The sequence below is a fragment of the Pagrus pagrus genome (assembly GCF_965226575.1).
Source record: "Pagrus pagrus genome assembly, chromosome: 7".
Taxonomy (NCBI): Eukaryota; Metazoa; Chordata; class Actinopteri; order Spariformes; family Sparidae; genus Pagrus; species Pagrus pagrus.
Window position 1 is genome coordinate 2,464,363 of NC_140191.1, and position 22,998 is coordinate 2,487,360.

Sequence of the window (22,998 nt, forward strand, 5' to 3'; positions counted from 1 at the left end):
TCGGGAGCAAACAATTTCTAGAACGTCGGCGATTGAAATCATCTGTTCAAACCAAATGAAACGTTACAGCATACAAACAGGATTGTCAATAACACAATCGGACAAAGCACTTTACATACCAACTGGGCATTTCTCCATGACTCCTGGAACCAAATTTGCAAAAAAACATCAACCTCATGACAAAAAGCGCCAATGTACAACCCACACAAAACAAGATATTTCACAGAATTAACTCCAGCCGGCAAAATATGTTTTTAAAATGAGATTCTCAGTTCAAATCCCCTGGAGAATGTACATCATGTTTGAGCTTAGCTGCTTACGTGTCATCAAAAAAATCTGGCTTTGCTGCCACTAACGTGGCTGCAAAACGTCCCAACTTCTCTTCAATCAATTTTTATTTGTATAGCGCCAGTTCACACCAACTGTTAACCCTAACCCTCATGACACTTTCCAGTTGGAGCAGGTCTAGACCTCTTGACTCTTCAATTAATTTATTTAAACAGAACCAACATTTCCCCCATGAGCAGGCACTTGGCGACAAAAAACTGCCTTTGAACAGACAGAAACCTCGAGCAGAACCGGACTCAGTTGTGGGCCGCCATCCGCCTTTTTTATTTCTGAACAGTATCATGTGGAAAAGACAGAGGCTGTTTCACTCTGATGTTCACTGAAGCTTTGTTCTGCTCTGCTCTTTTTTAGGTTGATCATCTGAGTTGACTTCGTTCACAAAAGACAAGAAGCATCTTGAGACAAACCTCAACGTTGTTCCCCTTTTCCTTTGAATTGAATAAACTGAACAAAGATGATGTTTCACAAAGGTTTATTGCAGGTATATCTTTGTCTTTTTATGTTTCATTATCTATTGTAATTTCTTGAGTGACTTTTGCTCAGAAGATTAAGATTTACAATATGTACAATATGTTGCCATGCTTACAGGCTCATGTTACTTTGGTGTACAATAATGCCCGGCAGTGTCATTGCTTTTGAAAAAAAATCATTTTGTGTTTTTGTCTAAATATTAAAAACTTTACTGACAGGGAAGAAACAACTGGTCAAGAAATACAGGACATTCATACTGACAACAGAGGCATGCTGGATTTAAAAGATTTAAAAAAGGGCCAGTTTCTTCCTGTTACACTGTGTCTAGTAATGTCTAACATTGCAGACTACTGGCAAATCAAAACATGAATTTCCTATTTGGACATACTGATGTCATTTATATTATTGGAAGGAAAAAAGGACGATATATGCACAGATTGCAAAACAATAGAAGCTTTTCAAACATCAGACATTTTGCAGTTTATGTATTAGGTTGTAATGTTTGTTGTAGTGTGAATATTGGATTTTTGATTTTAGTGTGAAAGAAATTAATTTTTCTCACTTGGTCAGGATTTGAAAAAAACAACAGATATTTACGTGCCTCGGTGTCGAATTTGTAATTTTATTTTTACCTCACCTGCACATGCATTTTACTTTTATTAACTTTTGTTCTGTCAAAAATAAAATAAAATAAACAAGATGGCCAAAATGAGTTGGCTCTGAGTCCAAATTGAATTGTTTAAAGGAACAAAGCCCTGCGCACGTTTCTAAAGCAGCTGCCAGCAAATGGAATTAGTAACAAGGCTGCAACTTGTCTTTGGCACACTGAGCAGTCAGCCCTCATTCAGTTTCCGTTTCAGTCTGGTTTCTGAGGCCAAACGACCCCAACTAGAGAAAACAAAGCCACATCTGTAGAGTAACAGCACTGACAATAAGCCTGAACTACTATATGTGGTGATTTACAACACGGGCAGGTTCAGTCACAGAATAATTTTTTTTAATTCTGATAAACCCTACAAAGTGTGGGAGTCCTGACTTTATTAGAATCAGCTGCTGTATTACTTTTGATTGTTTATTGATTGTTGCTTTTTTATTCTTTGTACAAATCCTTTAATTCAGCACACAAGCATCGACTGCAGCTGTTGAAAAGCCATAATAACTGAGACTGGAGCTGCGTTCAGTTGCAGATTTGATTCCACTTCAACATACGATTGTTTTTCATCACACCAGTGGAGGGCTGTACAAGCCAGGCCAAACCACAGGACAGGAAACTGCCTCGGTTAGCGTGCATCATTTCAAAACCCAGTTTACAGCAATGTGCACGGTCAGGTTAAAGAGGGAAACCACACGTCACATACACCTGTGGTTCATTGTTCAGGCAGGGGCTTTTGAACTGTGTGAAAAGGATGTCTGAGCACTGTTTCCTATTTCAGCCTCCCTAGATAAACAGAACTTTGTGTTTACAATGTAAAATTACACTTAAACTAAAATCTAAAATTACTTTTCGAAGAAGTGTTGAGTGGTCCTGTCGACTCACTGCTTGTTGTGTTTCTCTCTCTGTGTGGTATTTTCACACCTTCTTTTCATTTGTGCTTTTCTGCTGGAAGGCTCACTCCGGTGGTTAACAGTAGCTGACACATGAAGAGAACAGGAAGCCATATCAAGAGCATGTCGCACGACTCTCTGCATGCAGCCTTGACCGATTCACACCCCAGCGGGCTCATTTAACAGTAGCAGGTACACTGTGCTATAGAGATGAAAGATTTTACGCTATAAGAGGGGCAAATATATATTTAGTATTTACAGAAACCCTGTTGACTAAGACCTTTTCCGAGGTGTTCGACCTGATATCCTTGACAGATTATTTGCTCCACATTAGGGTTATTCTGATAACGATAACAGGACCAGAAACGCCCCCGATACTGCATGAAAGGCTGGAATTGGCAGCAGTGAGTCTATGCACCGATCCGATACCACATGGTGTATTCATTAGAAACACGACCATGCTACTTCCCAGCACTGTCCTGTACAGCTGTTAAAAACTTTATATATCTCTATTCCAATCAATCAAATCTCACTTTATGTCAGTCCAAAGTGAAACTGGCAGTCATGAAGCCAGTAAAACTCATTAAAGCAAATCATTAGGCAACAGAATGAAATGTCTTTTTGGGTATCAGTCTCGGATGTTGTTTCATGGTTCTGCCATGTGCCCCTTATTATCCCACACACTGACCAGGAGTTTGTGAACAACCATCATGATTGTCTTGTGAGCTAACCTGAGCTTGTATACACCTTGGAACCAGTGACAGTCAGTAACGCTGGGTGTGGTTGATGTTTTGTTTCCTCTACACTTTAACTTGCCCACAGCGCACTCCTCTGGATGACCTGTGCAAGGTCAAAGAGTAGAAAAATGAACTGTTAGGGATTGTGCCAGTCTATTCATCTATACTGAACAGAATTGTCGGAATGATCTATTTATTTATTCTGACAATCATCAGATGATTTTAAGACACATGAAAAACCACAAAGATTTTAATATGTTTGTTTTATAAATGTCAAAATCTCAATGTACAAGTCTGATTATTATCTGCCTCTGTGGGTTGAACCGGGAACTATTTTAAAATTGGACAATAGTCTGAATTTAAGACCGTGAGTCATTTTTTCTGAACAAATTTAGACAAAGTGTGAAATGACACAATGCGGTTAGACACTATTTTAATGCAGACGGGCAAAGATGGTGAAAAACATTAAAAGGAGTTTGTACAAAATTAAAAGAACTCACCGCATCCAAAATGACAATCAAATACTGGTTTATTTACCAGAGAATAAAGTTTGAAAGCTCACAGAAAAGTCATGTAACTGTTCGTCCTGATGATAAAGGCTGATCAGAGTTTGACAAAGGCTTTGAAATGTTATTTAAACATAAATGTGAGCTGCTCAATACTGTTCACTGAGATTCATGATTCATCCAGCTAAGGGCTTTGCTGAACAATCGTGCTCCTCATGGGACTTTTGTGATTTGAGCTTACAAAGTTCCACATTATGTGCAAGAACCGTCCTTATCGTTGGCGAAGGAGCAGCATCTCACTCATGATCTGAAGGATTCAGAACCAGCAGGGTGTCGTCCACAAGCCCTCTTCAGTAGGCTTCCAATGCCTCCAAAGAATATTATAACTGTTTCCCCATTCAATATCAAAGAGACATTTCAGTCTTCTGTTTCTCAGCACCTTTGGAGACTTGTGTGGTGACAGAAATAGGCCAGATGACATCAAGAGCTCTGTGATTGGCCCAGCTTTGTGAACTTGCTCTGCAGGAACACTCTGGGAACACAAAGCCCCTCCTTCTTGTTGACCGTCTCTCTCAGGACGTAGTCGTTAGCGACACATTGGAGGTCCGCTTCCTCACACAGCTCAACCAGAAGCTCTGAAAGCAGAAGCAAAGAGCAGAATGAGACTTTAAAGTGAAGGAACAGCGTAGAAGAAGGAAGGTTGAGGTGTTTTCTGCTTTGGCATGAAAGGTCAAGAAATATGAACAAAGCCTCCACAGCCAGGAGGCATTTAACTGCTGACTCCTGTTTATCACTGGGTCCTTTCATTGTTGCAGTTTCTGTACAAACTGCTGTTTAATTCTGTTATTCACAGTTGAATTTTAATAATTAAATAAAGAGCTTGTGGGTAGCTGTCTTTATTCTATTTTCATACAACAGCTCCTCTGAGGCAGCAAAACATCTATCAACTCTTCAAACAAGGGAAAACTAGCTTACGCACCAACACGAATATCACTCTTAAAACCTTTAAGCTGTTTTTGTTTTGGACTGTACAAAAAGAAGTACATTAAAAAAAAAACCTTACCACCTATCTATCCTCAGTCTCAATGACATAAACATAAAAATAACTTTCCTGAATTCTGACCTTTAGAGAAGAAGTAGGACCTGGTGCCATCTTGGCGGACGTAGAAGTTCTCCCCCAGCTTGCTGCCGGCTTTAAATCGGAGCATGGCGTGGTCATGCAGGCCGTAGTCCCTGAACAGGACGATGCCTCCGGGCTTCAGCACCTTAAAAGTCACATGTCTCATACATTACACCATCTGAACCAGTTTGTATAAGGGCTGCCAAAAACAGGGCGGGAAGTGGGAGGTCAGTGTATATATTAGACACGTATGTACATTATTCTGTATTTAAGAGAGAAAAAAAACTCCCGAACGTCTTTCCAAACAATTTGGAAAGCCTTCTTTTGGTCTTTCCACCTGGCTTCTCTGCTCTCACCCTGCTGATGTTCTGCAGAACCAGCTTCATCTTGTCAGGGTGGACGGCCGACAGGACAAAGATGAGAGTGATGACGTCCACGCTGCCCTCGGGCACGTCGTCCCTCAGATCATCCTTAGTTAAATCACACTGGAAGGCACAGCAGCGCTCGGGGCAGTACAGAGGGTTTTGCTGTGAACAGAAAGTGGTTTTAATTTTATTTGTTTAAAAATGTGTCATGAGCGAATGTAAAGCAGCGTGTCACCAGAAAAGAGGATATATGAGACATTCAATATATTTTATGGATGGATATCTTACTTTGACAAACTCAACAGCTCGTGGTGAGAAGTCACAGGCATAAACGAAGATGTTGAGGTCATCCTCCAGCAGAGGGAAGATGCAGTTTCCAACACCGCAGCCAGCCTCCAGCAGCACCAGCCTCTGGGACTCAAACTGCAAACCAGACAGGAGAAAGACAATGAGAAGGAAATACTTTGATAAGATGTTCACCCTTATAGGAGCCTTTTAGCCAACCATGCTTTGAAAGGAGCAAGTTGAGGAATGCATCTTTTGTAACTGGATCGTCTCTTTCACAGCAACTTTCACAGTAGTATGTGTAAGATAGGAGTGTAAGGACAATGAGTCAAGTTTTGATATTCTCCCAAAGCATGCTCGTTACTTAAAGTAGTACTGATGTAAAGTAATCAAAAGTTAGATTTAATAAGAGCTCTAAGTCCAATCAAACTTTGTCTAATGTGATGTAGTCTTCCTGCTGTTGTCATGCAGATGTTGGGAGTCCGCTCTTCCTCACCTCTCTGCAGGCTTTGAGCTCTTCAAACTCTCTGGTGGTCCAGTGTCTGTCCTTGAAGAAGTTTGTCGTGTTTCTTTTGTAAAACAAGTCCCAGTTTTTCTGAGCTTCTTTCTCCAGCTTCATCTGTTTGAAGTCGGACACCAGAGCCCGCTCACCGCTCAGCCTGTCCAGCTCCTCCGGGGTTAAAACTCTGGCGGCGGATGTTTTGGTCTGTCCGGGGACACATGGAGACATTTCTCCCTCTGTCGCCACTTCTTCCTCATTATTAGTTATTTTAAAATCACCTGGGAAACTTTCATTTGTCGACAGTGCCATGACGCTGATAGAAAGTCTCGGGGTTTTGCTGCCTTACAGTTTCTGTAAGAGACTTTACTAATCTGTAGTTAAAGAAGAGCGAACATTTTGACAGGTTTTACAGCAACTTTAGTTATTAAGCTAATAAATACAAACTAAAACTAACTTAAAAATCTTGCGCCGAGCTACATTTTTCCACATTTGGCGTCCATCTTGTCCGTTACATAAATCCTTCCGTGTAGCATCTACAGTTCAGTTCCGCTTCTCTCTTCGACGTCATTGTTATCGTTGCTCGTTACCTACTAAATGAAAAAATAGTGCATATTGTTATAATTATTAAATTATTTAATGTGGATTTTTTTTTTGTCAGTTATTATTATATTTATCGGGGGGGAAATGGATTTCCTAACGTAATTTGTTTTCGGTGACATTTGATCGCCGGACCAAAAGCGGAAGAGGATTGTCCGAATGATGTAAGGGATGTTTTGCTAACGGTTAGCTACAGCAGGCTAACTTTGTGTTGTTGTTGTTGTTGTTGGCTTCTTCCTCTAATCTCCCTGAAGTTGCCAGATGCAGTTTGACTCTGTGGGATATTTGACATAAATGTGAATATTATTTTTAAAACAAAGTGAGAGACATGAACGGGAGCACGAATCCGCTGCTGGACAAAGAGGAGCATGTTTTGAAGCTCGGAGAAAGCTTTGAGAAGAGGCCAAAATCTTCCTTTCACACTATCAGATGTGAGTGTGAAACCCCGCGTTGTGTGTTGAATCAAACTTTAGTCCAGAAACGGCGCAGAGTGTTAAATTAAGTGTTGTCTGGGATGAGTTAGCTCACATGGACGGGGAGGCTGTGTCTTACACAACAGAGCCAGTTATGTGGATAAGTAAATGAAGTGACTAGCTAAATATCGGTACACCCTCTGCTTTATCATGTAAATACCTGGTGGTTAATTTTCTACATAACTCACAGGTTAGAGGTGAGATAAGTGGGAGGATTACTACCTGTTGTATTCAATCAATATGATATGATGCACTTCAGCCTGGTGACTCTGTTTATGTCCTGTGTGTTTCTCTATTGAAAGCTTCATGAATCAAAACTCATTTGACTCAAGCATAAGAACAAATAATGGTAAAAGGGTGTTTATTTAAAGGTTGTAGGTGGACTGCACAACAGCCTCAGTATTGGCTTATAACAGATATCAGTATATGTCTTATAAATCCATTATCTGCCAGGCTCTACATTGCATACATTGTCAGAAATGTGTGAAGGCCATTCTTCATGTTTGGTTCTTCTGTTGTGTGGGAGACTTTGGTTTTTAGTCTGAATATTGTCCTCATGATTTACATCTAATCATTGTCCGTCCTCTTCAGATGACTTCAAACCAGCATCTATCGACACGAGCTGCGAGGGAGAGCTGCAGGTTGGGAAAGGGGATGAAGTGACCATAACGTTACCTCACATCCCGGTAAGACTGTCTGTTGTTCTCCACTGGTTTACTGAGTGTTAACCCGCCTGTATGAATCTCTCCAAAACAGTGAGCAAATGTGTTTAAAGAGGTTAATTTAATTGTTTGTGAATTTAAAAAGGATGAAGTTTGGCAACTAACTCCATGTTTTGGATGTCAAAGTATTTATGAAGACAGCATGAAGGATATTTTCCAAACTGCTTTCAGCCGCATTAAATCATGATGCTATTGAATAAAAAAAAAAAGAAAAAAGTAATGAAGGTGATCAAAGGTCGACTGAAGTCTGGCAGTTACAAAAAGGTTGATTTTCTCAAGCAACTGAAAAGAACAAACCTCAGTTGCTGTGTGGAAGGCAGAAGATTAGTCTAAACACTATACATAATAGTTTGTTGTCCGTTACTTTTACTGTATCAGACTCGTTCATGTCGTAAGAATTTTTGGCATTTCTCCATCAGTTCCCCGATATAGTAAATGCAATCAGTGCAGCAGTCTGATCTCAGACTTTGAGAATAAAATAAAATGAATGTGTTTGTTTCGCTGTGAGAGTTTTCTGTGGCATATGTGTGATTGTAACGTCTCTTGTACATGTAGTTAAATCAAAAAAGTGAGAAAGTTCTATAAACAAAAGCAGACAAACATATAGCTATTATTCATATACAAGAGTTATGAAATTAGTGGATTTGCTAGAATACCACAATTAGTATAAGATGGACTCTGGTGCAATTACTTTTAATCGTGGGGTGTCCCTGTAAAAATAAACAATAAAACAGTAAAAAAAAAAATAAACATTTCAGTTGCTATAAGGTAAAGGAAGCATAGGCAGTATATATTCAGGTTGTTGTTGTCCTTCCAGGGCTCCACGCCTCCCATGACAGTATTCAAAGGAAACAAGCGGCCGTACCAGAAGGACTGTGTGCTCATCATCAACCACGACACCGGAGAGTTTGTGCTGGAGAAGCTGAGCAGCAGCATCCAAGTGAAGAAAACCAGGTGAGAAATTCAAAGCAAGTAAAAACATGTTGAGAGAATTGTGATGGTGAATCAGAGCGTTGAGCGGTGAAAGTGGAGCAGTCTGAGTGTCTGTTCCGATAAATTCATGTTACACTGTCTTTTAATTTTGTGGGTTAATTGTTTGGATTCCTTCATCCTTCAGAACTCAAGAGTTCAGTCCGTTGATGCTTCAAAACTGTTATCTGACATCTTTGGCTCCATCTTTTGGATAATTATTAGTACTACACCAAATTCAACAGATATTTCCAAAGATGTTGACTTTTTGTAGTTTGGGTCACAGATAATCATTTCATCCTGCAGTTGGGATTCAGATGGATCAAGAAGAACTGCTGTGGATCCAAAAGGACTAATGGTGGAAACATCGGCTTTGTGTGTGTTTCAGGGCGGAGGGCAGCAGTAAGATCCAGGCCCGGATCGAGCAGCAGTCGGTTCGGTCCAGCCAGCCCAGCTCTCAGTTCCGGGCCCCGACTAAGCCCGGCACAGGGGTCAAGACCTCCCCGTCTCCTTCTAAGGATAATCCCTCCCCAGAGCCTCAGCTCGATGACATAAAGAGAGGTAAGGAGGGCCACACATGAAACACAGAATACATCATTTTATTTCGCATGCATGATGTGTTTTAACAAATATCTGGATAAACGGATCCGTGTAAATGAGGGAGGAAGGGATTGATGCAGTATTCAAACCCTTTTAACCCTGCTGCTGCTGGTTGCAGAGCTGCGAGCGGAGGTGGAGGTGATCGAGCAGATGAGCAGCAGCGGCAGCAGCAGCTCTTCTGACTCAGCCAGCGCCTCGGGCAGCGGCGATGACAGCAGCAGCAGCGACGGCGAGCACGACGCCCCCCGACCGCTCAGCCAGACCTCCCCCAACCGCCACCCCATGGCCAACGGAGGAGCTGACCGGCAGCAGGGCAACAACCAGCTCATGAACACACTCCGTAAGTTAATGATGTTATATTATTGTGAGGAAAAGGGGAAGCTGTCCCTTTGGTATTGAGACATATATTAGCAAGAGTGGTGTCAAAAACACTGCTTTATCATGATAGTTTGTGGATCCACAGTCCTGAGTCTTCCAGTTTCCCTTTTTGATTGATGAATACTGACTGCTGCTCCCTGGTGGTGTGGGGAGTTATTTCTTCTCATGTCTCTCCTTTATTTATTAGGAAACGACCTTCAGCTCAGCGAGTCGGGCAGCGACAGTGACGACGACTGAACTCTCTGCCGGTCAGTCTTTGACTCTCTCCACACTCCTCCTTCTCCTTTCTGCCTGGTTCACTTGTTCCTTTGCTGTGATAGCTGACTCCAGCTGTATATCTCGGTTTGACTGTATTTTTATTTTAGTATATCCTTAAAGCTGGCCAGCCTGGAACTTTAAGAGTGTATTTTTATTAGATGTATATTTTGTTTTGTATAGCAAAAACTTTAGAAAAAGAAACTTTTACTTGAGAGGTTTGACAGATTATATATTAGAGTGCACATACATATTTTCTGTACTTAGAGCAGCTAGTTTTATCTACTTGTATCATCTGTTTTTTGTTGGGATTTGTCTTTACGGAAAGACAGGAAGAGAATGTCCTGAACTGTCAGACCTCATCCTCTCACCTCATCTCGTCGTTTATCAGAGAAGGTTGTGGGAAGCCTCTCCATGTTTTTATTGGTTTGCTAAGAATACAAAAATGTAGTTATGCAGATACCCTGAGCAGCCTGCGCATGAGCAACATATCAAAGAACATGAGACATCCATTTTGACATCTGCTTATCTAGTGTGTTGAGTGGAGCACAACAAATGTGGCTGTGCCTTCCTAATCTCAACCTAAATTTCTTAGTCATAGTTTTTAACCGCTGATTATTTTAAAACAAATCTCACCTTCATTCTTTAGAATAAATTATGACTGATTGATGTCAAACTTCAGTCAGATGACATTTATTAAAAGATAATTCAACAACAAATCCCATGAAAAGACCAAAACTGACAATTTAGGCGATCTCTGAATGCTTTCCGACTTCCTGTCGGTGGCTCTGAAGACAAATCCATAAAAACGGCTCATAAATTAATAGTTTACATTTCTCGAGGGCTTCGTGAGTTTCCCCGAACAGCTGCTCACTGTAATTTTATCAAATAAACAGAAGGAAATGGTGCATTTGTTGGGGACTATACAGCGGTGAATCAATCTTTATTTGGTGCTTCTGTGAGTGATTGAAGCAGCAGGACGGTTCGTGGTGATGAACACGAACAGTGTAACATGATGTGTTTTTAATAGTTTTTGACATCAATAGAGCTCTGAGGCACAGAGGAGGCAGATACATCTGGCGTTGATACACACAATACTTGTTTAGATCAATTCACTGTTGGTTTTGGCCTTTTCATGGGATTTGTTGACAAAAATGAAAATAAAACATTTTGTCCGTCTGTTTGTTCAAAGAAACAGTTCACCCAAAAATGAAAATTCAGATTTCTCACCCTAATGCCAATGGAAAGTGGGGTGAATTTTCGTCGTCCACAAAACATTTCTTGTTTAGCAGAAAGCTTCAACGCTGTTTTGCTGTGAAGCTCCAGAAATGTTTTGTGGACGATGAAACTTCACCTGACTTTACATCAGCACAGAGGGAGGAGATGATGACTGAGTTTTCATTTTTTGAGTGAACTGATCTTCAAGGTTTGAGATCAATTTGTGATTTGTTGATAATAAGAAAAATATCGAATTTTGCAAGTCCTGTTCTTTAAACAGTTTTCTAAGTAGATGCATTTCCATAAATTAACTTTCAGGTTTTTTGCAGTGTGAGGTTAAGATAGTCGTTTAGTGGCACGGCCTTGTCGGAAAAAATTGTTGTTCATTTCTAGAGGCAAGTTGCAGATGTTTAAAGCTGCATTTAGTGAATTTCCAACCACTAGGGGGCAGAAAAGACTCAAAAACAAACCCACAGAACCACAGACCTGGTGTATATCAGCTAATTGTGTTGTTACAGCTAATGTGTTAGCAAACAGCTGAATGTAAGTCTAGTATTAAGTATTCGTGTTAGCTCAGGTTTTGTGTCCAAAAACTCTTGAGAAAAAAAATTCTGCTTACAGTTTCTAATGAAAACACCTGAACAGTCTGTTTGTAGCTGGAGAATAAAAAATAAAAATGAGCTGGAAGAGGCTGAACATCCCGGTCTAACTGCACAGGCTGCTGTTACTGTCAGTGTTAAAACAGTAGGCAGCCATTTGAGTTTACACTACATGCTCTGCAGCAAACAGAGGAGGACTTTCCCGATTGTTTGTAAGAATCTCCGTCAGAACTTCTTTCCTTTTCATTCTTCTGTAACGTCACCATGAATCTCGCCGACTCGGAGCAGAACCAGTTACAGTATCAGAGTCATTTTTTTTCAGAGAATTACTGATGTCATTACGTTCATCACAGGACGGTGATTTGAGGTGTAGTTATAAATATCGATGAAAAAAAACCACCTTGAAACCCAAAATAAACAAGATTAAGTCTGGAAAAGGGAAGAAATCCTACAAAGAGCTTTATTTTCACAATGACCACTATTTGTTTTCAGTTTGTAACAGTCTTGTCGTTGTTATCGAACGGAGAATGTCTTATTTTTTGATCCCACATTTTCATACGATAGTTATATAATAGGACCATTCCATGCCTTACAGCGTTTCAGTTTGGAAATAAAGGTTGAATGTGTCATTTTTCTGAAAATGCCAAAGAGTTGAACAGAGAGCAGGAAAACGTTCACAGTTGTAACAGTGTTGTGTCGGCCTGTAAATGTGTTCATTTTGCTTTTATCTGAGGCTGGTTGTGTTGTTGTTGGTTGTACAGGATCATTTTTAATGCAACAGAACAAACACAAGTGAAGAGTTTCATTGCAAAATGCCAAGACGTGATCGTTGGTAGTGGAAGTTGTTTTTCCAAATGTCAAATCTCCCAGAGCCCAAACTAACGTCTTTAAATAACGTCTTCTGTCCGACCAACAGTCCAAAACCCAAAGACTTTTCATCTACTGTCATAAATGACAAAGAAAAGCAGCAAATCCTCACATTTAAGAAGCTGAAGTGTTTGACATTTTTTCTTGAAAAAGAACTGAAATGATGAATCAATTATCAGATTTGTTGGCAATACATTTTCTTAACCTTCTTCTTCCTGACCAACAGTCTAAAACCCAAAACAAGTCAGCTAATATTAACATATGATGAGCAGAAAGCAGTGAAAATATTTGCATTTTTAATTCAATGACAACTTAAACAACTGATGATGAAAATTGTGTTTGATTGCCATCGACTCTTCTCTCCTGTTGCACGTTTTAAAGAGGACAAACTTGAACTACTGGAACATTGTAATGCATTTTTTTATTTCCAGCATTAAGTCTGAAATATCTCTCATTGGCAGCTTAAATCCCAAAACATTCCTGTTCAGTTCCTGTAAATGTTTAGAGTCACTTATAGTGTGAAATTGTTAGTAATCAAGGAGGCCAATAACTGATATTTGGAACCGATTTGCGGGTAAAAGTACTGTACTCAAGTACAAATTTGAGGTATTTGAAAGTATTTCCATTTCCTGCTACTTTATACTTCCACTTGACTTCTTTCATTTGACAGCTGTAGTTGCTAATTACTTTGATAAGTTGATTTAGTAATAAATGTGACGTGGCAGACATTGAGTGAGATAACAGAGAGGTGACGACAGACAGACAGATGATGTTACATCAGACCGATAATTGGAAAAATGATAAATATTAGCCCCGATAATTGGACTGTTTCTATTTTAAATTATTTACTACTGAACATTTTTTTTAAACCTTGATGGTTCTGTGGCATTTTGAAATGAAACCCTTCGATCACAGATCAGATTCAGTTTGGGAAACATTGTCGTGTTGCTAAAATGATCCGCTGTCGTACCAGATGTAACTGTTGTTGTTGGTATTTTAGTTCACAGAACAGAATAAGTTATAAGAGTTACTGACCCACCACACAGTACTCCAAACCGTAACAGTTTTAAATAACACGAAGGACCAGTGTACTGTGGAGATCGACCCTACATCACCCGTCAGTTGTTGTCCTGCTCAGTTTTAAACTTCTGTACTTTGAGTCGTAGTTAAATTGTTGAATCACGCAGCAACTTTCCACTCTTGTGTTCCCTCTGAAAGCTGAAACAAGCTTTGAATGGACTTTGTTGTTATTTGGTGCTTTAGTTCTCATGTTTTTTGTTTTTTAGTGCTCGTTTATGTGAAACATGTTTGTACAAATTTGAAGTGTATTAAAAGTGTGCAGATGTATTTGAAAATGGATGTTTTCCGTCTTCGTTGTGAGAATTTGTTCTATTTAGTGCTGAGAAATCTTATTACTTATGATTTGAAGGGGGATTTATGGTTGTGCGTTAAAGGAAAAGTTCACCCAAAAATGAAAATTCAGTCATTCTCTACTCACCACCACGCTGATGGAAAGTCAGGTGAAGTTTTCATTGTCCACAAAACATTTCTGGAGCTTCACAGCAAAACAGTGTTGCTGCATCTGTACCGATACCACATGGGGACTGGTTGTACCTCATTACATAAAAAGCGTTGCTCTATTTCACAAAGTAAATGAAAGTAAATGACTGTCCATCTAAGACAAAAGTCCAGGAAATAATCTTCTAACTTTACAACATTTTTTAACTTAGGCTGCAGAAAAAAAACTCAGTATGAAGCAATATTTCCTTGCAACCCCTCGTCAGAAGTTGCGTGTCCATTGGTCGTCAGCAATTCAATTGAAGGGGGTTTAATATGATCAGAGAAAAGTCAGAAAAATAAGCATAATTTTGTTTTCCTATCTGGGACAAATTAACAAATTAAAGGGCAATTTCTCTGCTCAAATGTACAAGAACTCAGTTTTTCTTCTTCAGACGTCTCCAGTTACTTCAGTTCTTCTTCTTCTTCAACAATATCAAAGATTTTAACACTGAAGAACAGTGAAGACAGCAGTCAGGAATGAACTTCGATAAAAGATTATATTGCTGGTCTTAAATAATTATCGTCAAGTGAAACATATGGTTAGATGAACACCTTCAGTTTGATACGAACCACAACAACCTGTACACGGATGCGTAACACAATACAGTACTTTTTCCCTGCGATGGTGCAACAACTGAGTCACATTTGGGCATTTTTCTCTTCAAACAGTAACACAAAAGTACACAACAAATACATAAATAGCTTTTTTGTTTCCCTTTAAATCATTTATAACGCAATTAGATTCATGATTCTGGCTCTTGCTACGACGTGTCATCTGACCGATATATAAATTAACAACATCAACAACAAAATAATAATAATATTAATATTAATAATAATAATTAGAACAATAATAATATAAAAGCTGTCTGTCTTTCATATAAATCTGGCTAGCTTACAGTATGAACTGATGGAGCAGAGATCACGAGGGCAGTTTGATGTGACGCATCAGTGTCTCTGCTATGAATCTCCTTTATTCCACAAGCAGATGCTCAGTTTCTCACTTTAGAGTGTTTGTGAGAGAAACGTGGGCGCCATGTTGGCTCAAACAGGAGTCCACTGGCCCAAACTGTTTCCTGAGGGGTCCATGACGGCGTGGAGAAACGTCCCTCTGTGAAATCTCGAAAAATTGGGGCCCCTGAGTTTTTTTTTTCTTGGGAGTTCAGTTCTTCTTCTGCAAGACTGAAATTAGCGCCTCCGGTGGTGGTGACTGGCATTGTGACAGTACATGGTATTACAGAGGCACAGAAAAGTCAGACGCTGAGTGTCCCTTCGGTCCATCGCCGTAGTTTCTGTCTGTAACGTCACAGCAAACCCTCCATGCGAAGATATGGACCCTGAGTACCTCGTCGCATCTGATCTGTCGACTTCTGTGTCCTCCCAAACTCTTCTTCTCGCCTCGTTTGGCCCCCTGTTTGTGATCCTATTAATGACCTTCCCGAACCTACCCCGCCCCCCTCCCTCCTGGATCACAAGGGTCACCGACCCGGGCAGGATATGGGTTTGATGCAGCGTCCCTGGAACAGCACCAGGTTAGCGGGGCAGTGGCAGCCGGCCACGCAGGGCTTGTGGCACGGTCCGATTTCGTTCCAGTTGTCGCAGGTTTTGGTGCAACCCGGTCCGCAGGTGTCGTACACGGCGCCGTGTTTACACTGGGTGGCTGAAGGGAGGACAAAAGGGTAAAGGTTAAAAATTGAGCCAATCAATCAAACAATGTTGGTGTGAATCATGTGAGATTGTTATTAGGCGTTATTAGTGACTCACCCATACAAGCGGCGTCGGGCCTCCAGAGGACGGGTACTCCCTCCCTCTCACAGGCTCGGCTGTAGGCGATGAAGGACTCACAGTAGCAGTTTTTATGGACCGGACACTCACACATGTCCGTCACACACGACCTACAGAGAGCAGGAGGACAGAAGATATATCAGACTGTGTCATTTTGGCTGTTCCTCACTTCCTTAAGGTGATAGTTTTGAGTACAGACTTTGGTTTAGAGTAGAAAAGGATCATTTATACAGCCTCTGTCCTCTAACCTGTAAAAAGGGGCGAAATCGACCACACGGTGGCACTTCTGAAACTCCCACGACTTTATCTTCTGGCACTCCCGGTGGGCGCGGAACTTGACTTTGACGCTGCCGGGGCACAGGAAGGACGTTGGCCGTCGAGGTGGATGCTGCTGGGAGCACACCTCGTTTCCCTCGACTCGCCACGACTCTGCAAACTCGTCCACGTCGAACTTGAAGTGGCCGTCACCTCCCATGGTGTCGTCGCGCTTGTGGCCGTTGTAGTTTCCACAAAGGCCGCAGAGGCGTCCGCGCAGGTGGGGAGCGGCCACGACCTCCACGAAACTGTCGCCGTCCCACGTGATCTCCAGACCTGGAGGACAAAGGATGTTAATGTTTGATGGTTACTGCTCTACCCAACAAACCAAACGGAGGTAAGAACATTTTCTCTGCTTCATATTACGGAAATTAATCTGAGATTTGTGTGCTGACCTGCGATTGTGGTGAGTTTGAGCAGGTATCCGTCCAGGTCGATGTGCACTCCGGGGCCGTGGTAGGGCAGGGCGATGCGGGTGCCGTTCCTCCGGACCGTCAGGTGCTGGTGGAGGCTGAGGATCAAACCTCCGAGCCTGATCTCAACCGACTGAGTCCACGAGAAGGAACGAGTTCGCCGGGCGTCGTTCTTCACCAACACCTGGGAAAGAAACAGAAAATACAGGTCAAACTAACTGATTTAAACAGAAGTGAATGTGGAGCAGAGGCTACAATTTCTCCCTGCCTCCGGTGTTTATGCTAAGCTAGGATAATTACGTCCCAGTGCAATCTTTCTACCAAATGAACAGAGATGAAGTTTAAACAAAACTGTTTATATCAGTTTCCATGTAAAATGCTGTAAAAATGTCCTGAACTTCAGTCCTACCATGAAGCTGGAGTCTGGGCTGTTGATGTTGATGTTATTTCCTGGTCCTCCAGCGGGGGCGCCGCCACAGTCACGAGTCAGTACGTACTGACAGGTGCCCTGAAAGTTAAAGGTCCTGCCGTCGAAGGTGTTGTAGTGAGGGTCGCCAAAGACTGTACACACACCTGGCTCTGCAGAGGGACGGGAGCAAAGACAAACAGGGAATGAAGACGACTGTGAGAAAAAACGACCAAAAGACTCAAGAAATAACTCGTTGGGGGAAAATAACAGCTACTGTTGGAACTTGGACGACTCAGAATAGCAGCAGTGGGAAACAAAATGTTTCTGTCGTCCCAGGATATCAAAGAAAGAAACCAAAATTCAAAGTTTTAAAAAGGATACATGTTGACAGCCAGCAGCAAGAGGATATTTTTAATGATAAATGTTGAAATATAAGGCACTAATCTGATTTATCTAAATGGATATGCGGTGCGGTAAAAACGACGGCTTTACCAGCTGAGCTAAACTCTACATTTGGAGGAAGTGAGGTTTATGGAGCCTTTGTAGTCCTGGAATGGTACGTTTACAGCCACTTTTGTTGACTTTCGCTGCAGGTCGCAGCCAAAAACCAAAGTAAAATGACCCGAAAACAAACCACAGTCTGGACTGAAGTTCATGGGAAATGCTCAGCTGAAGCTAGAGGCCGTACTGAGATTTGTCCTGAAGGATGATTTATAGATTTTTACTAAAACTTTCTGAAAATCGCTCAATAAAAACAATCAATAACTAGTTTAACATCTGCGTCGAAAGACAATTTTAACTGCTCACAGATGTCCATAAATATATTTAAGATATTTTAAGATTTGTTGGAGCCGCAACTTCAAGATTTTTCTTTTGTTATTTAAGGATGAGTGAATTCCCTAAAAACAGGAAGCTGGATGGTTTTGAGAAGGACTTACTCACTTTCAGTGCAGACTGGACAGCAGCCGGTCCTGTTCAGGATCTTATTCTGCAGGAGACGAAAGCAAAGACGCAGAGACGCAGAGTTAGAGCGATCTCAGAGGGATTACACACATCTAGAAAGGATCATCTGCAGAGCATCTGAACATCTTAAGTAATGAAAGGAAAAGCAGAAAATCTTTGACAGAATGCAGACTGACAGCGAGCGGGTCGAAAACAACTATGATGCAACCAAGAATATCAAGACGCAAACAGAAACATAATTTCTAGCAAAAACTCTACATTAAAAAGCTTAACAATTCCCTGACACACAGTGTTACGGTATATACGTATTTGCACTAAATTATTTTATCCTCCAGGTTTGATTTACTGACAAAAATAGCCTGTGACATGAAATGAAACGCACTTTTCCGGGGTTTCCAAGCAGCAAACAACAATTCAAAGTGACAAGCAAGAGCTGAACAAAATGCCACATTTTTCCACCTTTGGTTGGCAGGAACAAAGGTAACAACTGTTTTCATGCTGTCATTCAGACGGACAAGAACAGAAATTGAATAAAATATTTTAAAAAAGGAAAAACGTTGACGAGTTCAAAGTCAAACCAGGACGACCACAAAGACACTGATACTCCAACTTCAACCGCTGTACTCTGTCTGTGTAACAGGAAACTGTGTGTGTGTGTGTGTGTGTGTGTGTGTGTGTGTGTGTGTGTGTGTGTGTGTGTGTGTGTGTGTGTGTGTGTGTGTGTGTGTGCATACAGTATGTTTCAACTTCCATCAGAGGTGCAGATCAGAGGACTCTTTCACACACTTAGTTTTTGTTGCCTCAGGGAAGCCCTTCATTCGCGCAAACACACACACACTTTTTTTCCCTGTCTCTCTCTCTCACACACTCATACACTCACACACACACACACATGCACACACGCACACTCAACACTCATCTGTCATCACATACAGACGTTCTCCGTACTCTCAATACACACTCCAGAGTCCTAACCTCTGCACAAAGGGCAGTCTCTCTCTTTGAAGAGGGCTGCCTTTTGACAAACTGAGGACACACAGAAGCACACACACACACACACACACACACACACACACACACACACACACACACACACACACACACACACACAGGGACAGAGATTGGTTTTCAGGGGCCTAAATATAGGGAACCTCTTCTTTGCTGTCACTCAAACGTCACACAGACAAAAGGCTGTTCGGAGACACACTGTCTACAAAGCTACACTCACATACTCTGCCGACCTGCCGCTGACCGCAGCATGACGGCATGGGAGTGGGTGTGTGTGTGTGTGTGTGTGTGTGTGTGTGTGTTGGGAGGGTTAAGGTGGGCCGTGGTGACCTCTGTGAGAGAGTCGCACTCGTGATAACTCGGGACAGGTGTGTGAGTCTGTACGTTACCTCGACACATCGATGCAGATGAAACAGTTTTTGTCTACAAAAAAATGTATTATGAAACGTGCGGCAGGTGAGTGTGTGTGTTTGTGTGTGTGTGTGTGTGTGTGTGTGTGTGTGTGTGTGTGTGTGACTGCAAAATGCAACATGAAAGTTTTTGTTTTTTCTAGGAGCGGTCAAGTACACAACACATCCATCATGCAAGCAGGTAAACGACCTCAAATACATGAAATATTAATAAATCAATAAATAGTTCATCAAAAAAGCTCATCAGAAAAGGAAAAGCGGTGAGGAAATGGAAATGTGAATGAAAAAGGATCGCTTTTTTAATTTAATTTGTGAATCGAGTTGTTCTGTATGTCTATTTATGAATTTATTCGAAGGGCGTCACTGTGTTGTAAAGTGATATATATGCAGTTTTAGGAAATGTAATGGTGAGATGGTATGAGGTCAGAGTAGATAATTACGGTAGTGAAAAAAACATTTATTTTAAAAGTTACATTTTAAAAGTTTTATGTTTTATAATTCCTCTTTTTATTGCAATATAATAATAATTTATTGAAATATAAAATAATAAATCACTTTGTAATTTTGTTTATGTATTTATAGATAAATAAATCCATCTGAACTTGACTTGTCCGATCAGGCTAGTGGTGAAAAAAACACTGAACACTGCAACAAAATTTCCACTTAGAGGACGATGAATACGACGAGTCTCTTACTGAGACAGAAGACTGAACACACTCAACCTCCAAGCTGCTGTAAAATACTTTTAAAAACCTAAATCAATCACGTAGTGAGTGAAACTTTGTCTTTCCACCGGAGACCACCTACATCAACCCTGCAGTCGCTTGTTCTGACCACAAACAACAGGTGAGGGCTTGTTGTAACTGCTGGAAGCGTGTGAACTTGGACTAACGCTGACGCCGCCTTTGACTGCGTGGACCGCCAGCGGCCGGCGGTATGCGAGGAATCCACTCCATCACCCGCCGGCCGACAGACAGCCCCCGAGCGACCTCTGCGACAGGTGAACGCAGCACAAACCTTCCTCCTGCCAGCGAGTTCCCAGAGCGTCTGACAGCCTCCGCCACGCTTCAGCGCGGCGGAACATCACTAATGTGCTAAAAGGGCGACTTTCTATCGTAGAGGAGAAGGAAAATGACGAGTTCAATACCGACTGTGTGTCCTTTAGCAAGACACCGACCCCCTGCAGGGAAGTCCATCTATCTAGCTAATAACTCTGCTTTTTAGGTGAGACGGTTGAATTTGACTGAAATCCTTATGTTACAGCCGCTCCACCAGTAAATCAGAGACGCGTCGCTGTTATGAGACGTCACGCATGTGGCGTGTTAATGACGCAGTTAGTCACGGGCTGTAAAGTGTAAAAGTGTCAGACAGAAGAGACAGAGACAGGAAAACAGATAAAGTGACAGAGACAGAGTTGGTGGCTGTGAGCTAAAAAAACAACTCTGATAGCACGATGAAAACCCTGCTAACAGGGTGTAAGCCTGTGATTGGCTGGCGGGCCCGTCACTCACCGAGGGGCAGCTGGTGATTGGTACACACTGTTTGGGCCGACACTCGATGTTTCCTTTAACGCAGGCGCAGAGAGTGCAGTTCACTGACGACCACATGTCTCCTTCCTGCAGGACGGAGACACAGCAGGGTCAGAATACAACAGACAGAGATACATCCAACCATCATCCAACCATCATCCATCCAACCACCATCCACCCATCTAATCATCATCCATCCATCCATCTAATCATCCATCCATCTAATCATCCATCTAACCTTCATCCATCCAACCATCATCCATCCATCCAACCATCATCCATCCAACCATCATCCATCCATCCAACCATCATCCATCCATCCATCCATCCATCCATCCAACCATCATCCATCCATCCATCTAATCATCCATCTAACCTTCATCCATCCATCCATCTAATCATCCATCTAACCTTCATCCATCCATCCATCTAATCATCCATCCAACCATAATCAATCCATCCATCATCCATCCAACCATCATCCATCCATCCAACCATCATCCATCTAATCATCCATCTAACCTTCATCCATCTAATCATCCATCCAACCATCATCCATCCATCTAACCATCATCCATCCATCCAACCATCATCCATCCATCCATCCAACCATCATCCATCCATCTAACCATCATCCATCCATCCAACCATCATCCATCCATCCATCCAACCATCATCCATCCATCCAACCATCCATCCATCCATCCATCCACCCATCTATCATCTGTCTATCCTTCCTACTTCTGCCATCCATCCATCCATCCATCCATCTAACCTTCATCCATCCATCTATCTGTTCATCCATCATTCACCCGTCCCTCCACCCCCCCAGTATCGCCTCTGCTCTCTCACCCTGTAGATCTTGTTCCGGACTCTGCAGTACTTCACCTCCTCCACCTTCACGTAGGACAGACACTCGTCACAGCACTGGTCGCCTTGGCAACTCCCCGGCCGAGAGCACCGCCTCTTGCACACCACCGTGGAATCCTGGGAAGGAGAAGGACCCAGCAGGGAGGAAGGAGCAACGGTCAAACAATTTATTATTCATGCATATACTGAAGCGATTTCATCAGCACAGTCTGAGAATAAAACTTTAGGGTCTTCGTGCTGTGATGATCGTGGTGGGGGAGGAGGAGGAGTGTTTGACGTGCAGGTCAGTACCTTGCAGGTGCAGGTGGTGCAGTTGTTGTGAATGAAGCAAGTGCCGTTCTCATAAACTTCACTGTGGAACAGACAGCTTCCTAACGAGAGGTCGAAAACCTTCCTCTGACCTGAAGGAGGAGGAGGAGGAGGAGGAGGAGAGAGTCAACGAAGGAAACAAGGAACAAAAGACCAACAACGCTTCACATGAGATAAACATTGCTTCTACACCTGCAGAGGTTTTTACATCAACCTCCACACAGGTAACGACTCAGAAAGGTGATTACTGGTCTTTACCGAGACACCTGGGACAGCACTGTCCAGGAGGGGTGTGGCTGAGGTGGGCGGGGCAGGAGAGGACAGGACACACCTCCCTCATGCAGAGAGTCCGGCCGCCCTGAAACAACAACACAACAACATTGTGATAAATGATACATGATAAAATGAACATTAATTTACATGCACATGAAAGGTTGATACGTTCTGATTGAGGCGTTTGCATATTTTACAGTAACATCTCTTCACAGATGACCTGAGTTTTGAAGTTTTGTTTGGCTGGCTGGTTTATTTTTGGGAAGGTTGTTTGGTGGTTTATGTGGAAATCTACATGGACTGACTGCGCTGATGTTTATTGACCCCAAATGAATGAATTCAACTTTAAACTGCATATTTTTCACCTTAAGAAGTTATTATATTTCAGCTTTTATCCACATCAAACACCTGGATAAAAAAAAGAAAATTTAAAATACTGTAATTCAGGTTCAGAAACAACAATTTTGCGGTCGGTTTGCCAGGATTAAGGTGCACTGACTAAAAGTAAAACATAGTATAGTCCTATAACTTAATCACATGCAGAATATTTTTAGTTTGAATGTGCAGGGAGGATAAAGTAGGAAATAATAAATAATG

At 41.8% G+C, this 22,998-nt stretch overlaps 3 protein-coding genes across 3 annotated transcripts in view; 1 reads left to right on the forward strand and 2 right to left on the reverse strand.

Moving 5' to 3' along the window:
- Positions 1–3,517: 3,517 nt before the first annotated feature.
- mettl6 (methyltransferase 6, methylcytidine) lies at positions 3,518–6,378 on the reverse strand. Its single transcript, XM_084358061.1, has 5 exons — positions 5,874–6,378; positions 5,381–5,515; positions 5,084–5,254; positions 4,731–4,872; positions 3,518–4,242 (listed from the first exon to the last, which is right to left on the reverse strand). The coding sequence occupies exons 1-5, from the start codon at positions 6,186–6,188 to the stop codon at positions 4,088–4,090; spliced, it is 918 nt and encodes a 305-aa protein (XP_084214187.1). The 5' UTR covers positions 6,189–6,378; the 3' UTR covers positions 3,518–4,087.
- A 255-nt stretch (positions 6,379–6,633) lies between these two features.
- eaf1 (ELL associated factor 1) lies at positions 6,634–13,916 on the forward strand. The gene is made up of 6 exons (XM_084356264.1): positions 6,634–6,907; positions 7,541–7,635; positions 8,489–8,625; positions 9,029–9,201; positions 9,359–9,580; positions 9,806–13,916. The coding sequence occupies exons 1-6, from the start codon at positions 6,805–6,807 to the stop codon at positions 9,853–9,855; spliced, it is 780 nt and encodes a 259-aa protein (XP_084212390.1). The 5' UTR covers positions 6,634–6,804; the 3' UTR covers positions 9,856–13,916.
- Positions 13,917–14,595: 679 nt separating this feature from the next.
- Positions 14,596–22,998, reverse strand: part of bmper (BMP binding endothelial regulator) — a 28,879-nt gene continuing 20,476 nt past the window's right edge. The window contains exons 7-16 of the mRNA XM_084358635.1: positions 22,387–22,486; positions 22,111–22,220; positions 21,802–21,936; positions 20,932–21,036; positions 17,982–18,027; positions 17,040–17,209; positions 16,613–16,814; positions 16,151–16,493; positions 15,882–16,012; positions 14,596–15,777 (exon numbers count right to left, since the gene is read on the reverse strand). Of these exons, the coding sequence (XP_084214761.1) occupies positions 15,596–15,777; positions 15,882–16,012; positions 16,151–16,493; positions 16,613–16,814; positions 17,040–17,209; positions 17,982–18,027; positions 20,932–21,036; positions 21,802–21,936; positions 22,111–22,220; positions 22,387–22,486 (1,524 nt within the window). The 3' untranslated portion in view covers positions 14,596–15,595. The remainder of the gene's footprint in view (positions 15,778–15,881; positions 16,013–16,150; positions 16,494–16,612; positions 16,815–17,039; positions 17,210–17,981; positions 18,028–20,931; positions 21,037–21,801; positions 21,937–22,110; positions 22,221–22,386; positions 22,487–22,998) is intronic.